General features: G+C 39.2%; 1 protein-coding gene across 1 annotated transcript; it reads left to right on the top strand.

The window, feature by feature from the left end:
- The first annotated feature begins 3855 nt into the window (after positions 1-3855).
- Positions 3856-7652, top strand: fev (FEV transcription factor, ETS family member). The gene is made up of 3 exons (XM_085765614.1): positions 3856-4052; positions 4767-4838; positions 5950-7652. Exons 1-3 carry the CDS (start codon positions 4004-4006, stop codon positions 6489-6491), a joined length of 663 nt encoding a protein of 220 aa, XP_085621740.1. The 5' UTR covers positions 3856-4003; the 3' UTR covers positions 6492-7652.
- Positions 7653-9097: the final 1445 nt, after the last annotated feature.

Genomic DNA, 9097 nt, shown 5'->3' with positions numbered 1-9097 from the left:
GACACTGTTTGTCTGTATTTATTTTTCTTGCTTTCTTTTTTCCCCCTATGAACTCACTTAAATAAACATAAATTAAAAAGGTAGAGAAACTGGCTGCAGTTATTAGCGGTATTAAAATGCCAGTCATTTTATAGCTTTGATTATAATGGTACTACAAGCAAAACACTACAAAGTTGGAGCCATTTTTCTCTTTTAGCTCGTAAAAACAGAAAGAGGTTTCACTTTGTATTGACTTAAACTAAATACTCAGCCCTTCATACATGGAAAGCTTTGCTTCTGTTAGGCCTACCATGTTTAATATTGTTCTTGTCAGACTGTTTTCTGGTTTCCAATAAACAAGAGCACAAGATCACAGTTGTTTCTATTCTATTCTTCAACTGTTCTGGGCACAGTTTGACTAAAAGACCAGAAACGTGAATCTAAATTAAAAACACCAGTTAACCTCTTGCAACTGGCAAGTCTGAAACCATGCAGTTCACATTACTGAGTTGAAGCCCTCAATAGAGACAAATAAAACCATCAATCATTAAAAAAAATCCATTCAGGTACTTGTGATTGACCTGTTTCATTATTCTTCACACGCTTTAAAGGAGGCCAACACAGTGACAGGACCTCAGAGACAAGATGTGATCCTGATGTTTCCATTACTGATGTAAAGTAGTGATTATACAGTATACACCACTGTCCAAAGTCCTGAATGCTTGAGCACCGAGCTTGTATGATGACTCGCACTAAAGACGTTAAACTTAAATATGAGAATATAAATATAATTACACATAAATGTTTAGAAGATGTGTAACACAACCACCGACCTGAACAATGTAGTCTATGTACTGTCCCATGGCATGCAGTCCAAGTACTTCAAGGTACCACCTTTCTTTTAGTCACCAGAAACAGGTGATTGTAATTGATTTATCAGATGATTCAGAGGACTTCTGTTTTTTTGTAATGAGGAACATATTTAAAAAACCCATGAAAGAACTTTTGATCTGTCTCTTTATCTAAAAAGAAAAAAAATTGGTTTTACTGGACAGTGACTCATAGATGGAGTTTATAGCTGCAAAATCACTAACAGCATAGGATAACATCATTACCTGTGGGTGTAACTTGTACTTTTCATTGTTACAATAAAAGAATCAACAGTAAATGCAGTTGTTCGAAGTCTCTCTCTCCTCTTCCCCACCCCTCTTTCTTTTCTCAAACCAAACTAGTTGAGGCCCTTAAGAAAGGTCTTAACCTAACCGCCTAAAGTACCTTGAGATAATGTGATTTGGCTTTAAATGAATGAATGGATGAATTAAAAGACAGGTTTGGTGAGGTACAGAAGCAGCATGGACAGGTAAAGAGATTTCAGCTGCAATGCCCAAATGCCACAGAGAGGCCCATGTATATACAACAGGAGATGAATGTAATCTCTGATAAAAAGAAATAAATAAAAACTCTGATTTACAATAAAACAGCACATGACAACAGTTCTTCATATGAGAAAGTAGCTTGGCATTTGTTTGTTTATTCCATTGTGATACCATCATGTTTATCTTACAGCCACACGCTGGGATCCTGGAGTGTGTTTACCTCCGCACACACTCCTCCTGTTGGTCCAGGACGTAGGATTCCGTGTTACACACCCACCGGCCTGCTCCAGCTCACAGTCCCACACCCAAAAAAACAGGATCTTTTAATAAATGTGTAACTATGCGCACACACCTTTCTCAAATATACATTCCTCTGCAGACTGATTAAAGAGGCTGCACTCAGCAGAGCTGAGGAGTGATACTACAGCCGTGAAGTAAGTTACAAGCTGGAGTTCTTCGTCTACACAGGTCAGGTCTCCAAGGTAGGTTAAAGCCTTCATAGTTTTACAATGACTGGCTTTTTTATTTAGATTAAAGTTGTTTGGAGATGTTGTCTGTTGATATGAAATAAAGTAGATCTTAAAATACAGAAATGTGTTTAAAATATGAAATTACATAATTTGGCTTGAATGTTTATATCTGTAAAGGACTATCATGCATTTACTACCTAACCAGGTGGCGTACCTGTATGACACACTCTTTAATGAAGGCGTGAGTTCTTGGATATATCCAAAACTAACATGCTGGAGATGTTGACTCAACTCCAGCACAGAGTTTTTTTTGTATTGGAAATTAACCAAATCCTTCCTTTTCTGAGAAGATTTCTGTTGTTGGATTTCTGGCCTCATGGATTGTTGGCCCATTTATACATCCAGATTAATGTGCCTCTTCATCGGTGGGATACAGTCTAGCTTTCGAGGCTTGTTTTAAGTTGCCTGCGACTCGTACTTGGACACAGGCAGCTAAAGCAAGTCTGGGACGCCAGAGACAACACCTTCAAGCCCAGCCCTGAGGAAGTGCAGAGTGGAGTGAAGAGTGGAAAATCCAGCAAGAAGAAGGCAGATGGAAGATTATACTGTTTTTCCTGTTAAAATCTCTCTTTGACTCAAAGGAAAACCTACAAGGACATCCAGCCTGATCCAATCTGCTTTTACAAATTCTGTTTAGGTGAATTATCCTCACAAATTTAAATGCTATAACTGACTGTGGAGTTAAATAAACAAAAATAACCTGTCATGTAAATATATACGACCCTGAGCTCAGTTACCTGTTCTGAATTGTTCCTACAGTGGGTGTTTGTTTGTGTTTGCATGTTGGAGCTCAGTCATGACACATGGAGGAAACACCTAAAGCTGACAATGATGATGATGAATGATCAGAACATTCACTTTAATCTCAGTCAATACAGGCGATAAGTCTGATTTGAATTTAAGGGTAAGGTTAAGATTCTTATAAGTTTCTGTTGTATAATATGATGTCATTCCATCTCTATTTTCAAATTATTTTAATTTTCTGTGTTTTTTTTCTTTTTTTTTTTTTGGGTTTAGATAAGGTTCTACAGTGCAAGGCTGCATTAATCAATTCCTATAGACACAGAAACATATGAGAGACATAGTGTCCACAGGCCCCTACACTTTGCCTCCAGGATACTCCCTCTGTTCAGCTAGTAGACTTTATCATCCTATACGATTTTTGGCACACACATACACATGTGGCTTAATCACTTGAAGATGTTTTGGCAGTGGTAACCTCAGTCTTAAGGCTTTGAAATGTAACAAAAGGCCAGAGGTCTGGAGTTGAAATCATGTGATATTGATTCACTGTAACCAATGTTTTCCACACTGATTGAATCTAAATAAAATGTTTGAAATGTTCTGGCTGTAAAATGATATTCAATAACATGTCATCTGCTGCTCTAGTTTCAGTGATGATGCTGATCACAGGGGGTGTGTAGAGATACTGTAACCTAGAAAGAGGCAGATGCAGTGTGATCTGTCCACAAAGCCCATCACAGTCCACTGCTTCTAAAACACAGCAGCAGAAGAAAAACAGGAGGACATGATAACATCAGTGAGCATCAGAAGCCATGGTTTTAAAGTTACAACCTCATTAGCCTCAGATTGAGGCTATATAACCTTAAACCCACAAACAGAAGGTTCAGGGGATGAAATGTTCTTGTTTTCTCATGTGCACTGAAGCGTGCTTTTCAAGGTAAATGTTCTTTCCCCCAACATGAAATAGGTCTTTGTTGTTTGCCCAGAGGTAAAGAGGCGGAAAAGTGAGGAGGATCTGAACTGGTTTCCATGTCAAACACTTCAATTCACCATAGAAACTCAGATCTTAACGTGGAAACTTTATTAAACTGTGATGGTGGATTGATAAGGGCCGAATTTCTATCGGCCTCTTTTTATTGTGGGCACCAGGCGGGCTGACAGAGGTAAATTGCTCTTTTAATTAAAGCAATGCACCAGGGGAAATTGCTGTCTGAATATTGTCTCAGAGATGGGGGCCAGTGACAGTTGCCTGGAAACTTCAATCTGTCCACCCGCATTTATTCCAGATCACAGTTATGAGATAAAGTTTAATAAAAATCGTTTCCTCCGCCACCAACGAAATGAAATCCAACCCTTTCTGAACAAGTGAACACAATGAGACAGGACTGCGGAGGAAACCTCATGTTCAACATGTATCTCTCAGGTTGGTTCTTTAATCCTGCTCAGACTTATACAAACAGCCTCTTATGGTATATATTTTTTAAATTCTGCGGGCTGTCGGTGTCCTGAGGTGGCGATGCTCCGTCTCCGGGGCCGAGCATTGTTCAGCCTTTTCAATCTGAAAGCCCGTCTGCTCTTTTGTCGGAAATCGGAAATCCTTTTTCCTGGACGCGTTTCCTGGCTCCTCGCGGTAGAGACCGAGAAGACGACAAGCTCCAAGCATTAGACCGCGACCGGACCGGGATACAATGGGATTTTAATCACTTTTATTTTATTTGGCATTTTTTGGTTGATATTTTCAGATGTTGAATATTACATTTGCATCTGGTCAATTTTTACAACGACGCTTTATGAGAGTTGCTCTCCACTGAGGGATTGATATTATTTTATATTTCCGTGAGAACAGATTTAAACAAATTTATCCTTGAAGTGATTTTTCCCCCCATTCGCATTCGTTTCTTATTAAAATATATGACAAATATTTCTAGAAATTTCCTTGGACACAAGAAGATTTAGTGGATTTTTTTCTGGTCCAATTACAACAGTTAGGCTTTTGCCTGTTTGTATTTGTGAAGCAGATCAGAGAGAAAACAGAGTAGGCCTGCGGCTGTTACACAAAGCTTCGTGTAATAATTTAACAGGGTGGACAGGCAGCTGCTGGTGGTGATGGTGATGATGATGATGTGTCTGTTTTCAGATCCAACAGAAAACCTGTTGAAAGATAGCAAAGGAACATCATGGGGTCCGATAAACACAGGAGTGCAAAAAGGTAAGAGGGTGAAAAGAGTGGTTCTGTCATTATTAAAGTGCTATTTCATATTTGTTTATTATAATAAGAAATGAGCCTCTCGCTTCTCCATCTGAAAATGCCAATGATATAATCATGGCAATAAATAGGCTCATAAAGAACTAATAATATGAACTATTACGTGATTGTATCTGTGTAAATAAAGCCTTTGGTCACAGTAACGAAACTTACATTGAAACAAAAATGGGCGGAATCAATAATAGCAAGGGAAAAAAAACCCTAATTATCAAGACAGTTATCACAATATGACTGTTCACTGCTCAGAGACAAAAAGGATCAATAAATCAATGGCTTGGATCTAAAATTTCAGATCAAGATAATAATAATAATAATAATAATAATAATAATAATAATAATAATAATAATAACAGTAATAATAATAATAAAACATTCACCGATATTATTATTAATGACAATCCATCAATGTGTCTCGTGCAGAGAGAAAAAAAGACTAAGGTTGGCATAATTTGACAAACTAGAAGAACTTTATTTGACCCCGTAGGAGAAATTGTTTTTTTGGCATAATCCCAAGGCATTTGAACTCTTAAATGTAAACAAGTTTTGACATACATGAGGCCCTATATGATAATTACACAGTAGCCTAATAATTTGAAGAATGGCATGATGTCTACAAATTGATAATATTATATGAATTTAAATATACCTTCAAAAAGAATAATATTCGCTTGTGATGCATTAAAATATGACACTGACATATCATTTATAAAAATAAAATTAAGCTTATAAATCATTGAGAGCAAACGTGTTATTTAAAAGATCAATTTAACAGTTAAAGTATGTATAAACTATAATCTCAAAATTGTGTCTAAATGTCTATATATGTCCAATTAGTCTGTAATGTGCCTCAAAAAATTAATGATTTCCTGCCAAGATTAAAAAAATAAAATAAAATGTTGAATTCCCCAAAATGTTTTGCACAAACCAGAGTTAGAAATTGTTATCATTTTCACATGGTTTCACTTCAGATTTGTACGTTTCTTTTTCAGGTTTTGTATTTATCGAGCCGTCCATAAGATATCATATGACCCCTGTTTATTGTGTTTGCACGCAGGCAGCGGTCAGATTCAGCTGTGGCAGTTCCTGCTGGAGCTCCTCTCCGACAGCACCAACATGTCGTGCATCGCCTGGGAGGGAACCAACGGCGAGTTCAAGCTCATCGACCCGGACGAGGTGGCCCGGCGCTGGGGGGAGCGCAAAAGCAAACCCAACATGAACTACGACAAGCTGAGCCGGGCGCTGCGCTACTACTACGACAAAAACATCATGACCAAAGTCCACGGCAAGAGATACGCGTATAAATTCGACTTCCACGGCTTGGCGCAGGTGTGCCAGCCGTCCACCACGGAGCAGGCCATCTACAAGTTTCAGGGGAACTTCTCCCCGCTTCCCTTCTCCGGGATCTCCAAACTGAACCTCGTGGCTCCCGGCGTGGGGCCGTCGGGTTTCTCCTACTGGCCCGGGTCCCCATCGGCGGCTCTGTATCACAGCCACAACCTGCAGCCTCCGGGGCCCTTTGGCACCGTGTCCCCGTCCCACATCAGCTGTGTCAACAACATCAATAGCCTGAGTAACATCAACAACCATTACAACTGACTTTGAACGGGTCTTTATAGGCTGACTGAACGTATTTTACCACCGGGTGTGATGCGGCATCGAAGGAGAGGACAGAAAGACCGGGGGTTGGTAGTTTGCAGGTGAAAATACGGTCCAGACTGAAACTGTTTTGATTTTGTTGAAATTTGACAATTGCGCACGAATTGATTCATCAGCACGCAGCTGTTTGTAAAGGTGAAGCCTAAATACTGCCTCCAGTCACAGGTGATGCTGAAACCACAGGTGTATAGCACAAGACGTCTAAAAACAGACATTTGTACAGTACAATCGATCTATCCTATTTTAATCCAACAGGCCCGGACGCCTTTTAATCCACGAGGATGGTCGCCAGTCCAAATCCAATTACGCACAGTGTTTTGTACCTTAAATCGAGGTGCTTCAATAATCGTATTAATCAAGCACAGCGCACAATAAATTTAGCATAAATTCCAACCCACGCAGACCACCAACCACAAACAGTGAAATTAAATCAAACCAGTAACAGATGCACTGTGGGAGACCTGTTTACCAAATGAACAAATTATAGATTATTATATAGAAGAATAAAGAAAAATCAACTTTCGACTGTCACTTATCATCCTTTGCAGTTTCTTTTTTTTCCTTTCTTTTTTTTTTACCCCTTCATCCTTCAGTCCTGTGTATATTTTTACACACTAATGAGTGTGTTGCACCAACCTGGGAGCAAATTGCCAGCTATTACTGGACTACTGGCGCCATCTCGTGGTGTAATGAAATAGCCAATTGCTTGAAGACATCATACTCCTATATCACCACCACCACCACCACCACCACCACTGTATCACCTGAAAGGTCAGTCTCTAGTCTGGTTACTTTACTCCATCGCCACATCCTTTATAAAAACGTACATGAAATGAAACTCTAATGTGACTTGCTTGCAATAAGAATAAAACTACTTCAGAGGTGTGGAGTTGTTGTTTGTGTGACATAGGCTCTAATGTGACTAGTGAGGGAAACTGTGAATCTTCTCTGTAAATACTGTAGGGTACAGACAGGCTCAGGCTATTGCTGCTTTTTAGTGATTTTGAAGTGAATTTCATTCACTAATGTGCAAACTGTAGCTGTACACCAACTGTACCAATGGAAAACAAGTGAAGTAAATAAAAGCAGACTGTTATGATCAAACCTCTTCGTCAGTATGTGTTGTGAATTTTGTGCTGATGCCCTTTAACTTGGTCAAAACACCAAGTCAACATGGTAACACGGAACAACCTTTAATGTCTTTTTTAATGATAGGATAATTAGCCTCGGGGTAATATTCTTATGGTGGACAGAATTATTAGCCTCGGGGTAATATTCTTATGGTGGACAGAATTATACATGTGGTCCTCTTAATCTTGAATTGCCTATAGAAGCTCCCTCCAAAATCAGATATAAAGGTGTTGCTGGCCAAATAGAGAGTGACTCACTCTGATTCGTCTACCCAGAAACAATTACTGTAGCTTTATGTTTCCACTGACATCCAGATGCCATGCAGATGTGACCCAAGGATGATGAAAATGACGAGAGAAAGCAGCAACTAGAATGTGAATGAGATAAATCAAAACTAAAATCTTAATTCTCATTTATGTTATCTGCTTGTGTATTTGGATAAGTGAGAATACCGCTCCAAACTCGCACAAATGACTATATAATTGAATGTGCTACAGACTAAATATAGGACTTCCAAGTTATTGTACAGCGGTGTACTTCCCAGTGTGGGTTGCTGTTGCTAAGGTAGCCCAGAGCTGTGTCATATTGTGAATCTATACAGCCACATGAGGGCGCCATGACTCTTCCACAATCAGAGCAGCACTTACATAACTAGGTGATAACAGAGTTGGTCTAATACTGAACATAGAAGCAGCTGCAAAAAACCTCATTTTATGAGAGAGCAAGTCTGCAGAGATTTAAGCAGGTCTGATCAGGTCACACATCAGAGCGGACATGAAGGTTATTACATAAAACAAAGATTCAGAAACAGAGAGTGAGAGTGAGAGAGAGAGAGAGAGAGAAGTGTGCATGTGTGCACGTGCATGTGTGACAAAGAGAGACAGACACAGAAAGAGAAAGAGATGGAGGGAGAGCAAGCAAGAGAGGCACTCATTCACTCATTTACAACAACAGTGTTTGTGTGTGTGTCCTGCATATCAATAGGACAGAGGAAGACATGAGGTCTCTATGGACAACTGAGTCTCTCTCTCTCTCTCTCTCTCTCTCCCCCTGTGTATGTGTGTGTGCGTGTGTGTATGATAGATAGATAGATAGATAGATAGATAGATAGATAGATAGATAGATAGATAGATAGATAGATAGATAGATAGATAGATAGATAGATAGATAGATAGATAGATAGATAGAAAGAAAGAAAGAAAGAAAGAAAGAAAGAAAGAAAGAAAGAAAGAAAGAAAGAAAGAAGTGAGGTGTTGCTCATGTTCCTTACACATTTAATGAAAGACTGGAAACTCCACAGGGATCGAATCACTTCCACAACATCATAATCATCACTGTCTTTCCTGCCTGCTACTCTTCCTCTAATCTCCTGTGTCTGTTGTTGCTGCTAAGCAGCACTCATCCTCTCTCTTCTT

This window comes from Trachurus japonicus, chromosome 21 (genome assembly GCF_045865225.1).
Source record: "Trachurus japonicus isolate A0001 chromosome 21, Traja_1.0".
NCBI lineage: Eukaryota > Metazoa > Chordata > Actinopteri > Carangiformes > Carangidae > Trachurus > Trachurus japonicus.
Note: the sequence above shows the minus strand (reverse complement) of the source record. Positions and strands in the feature narration are given on the sequence as shown.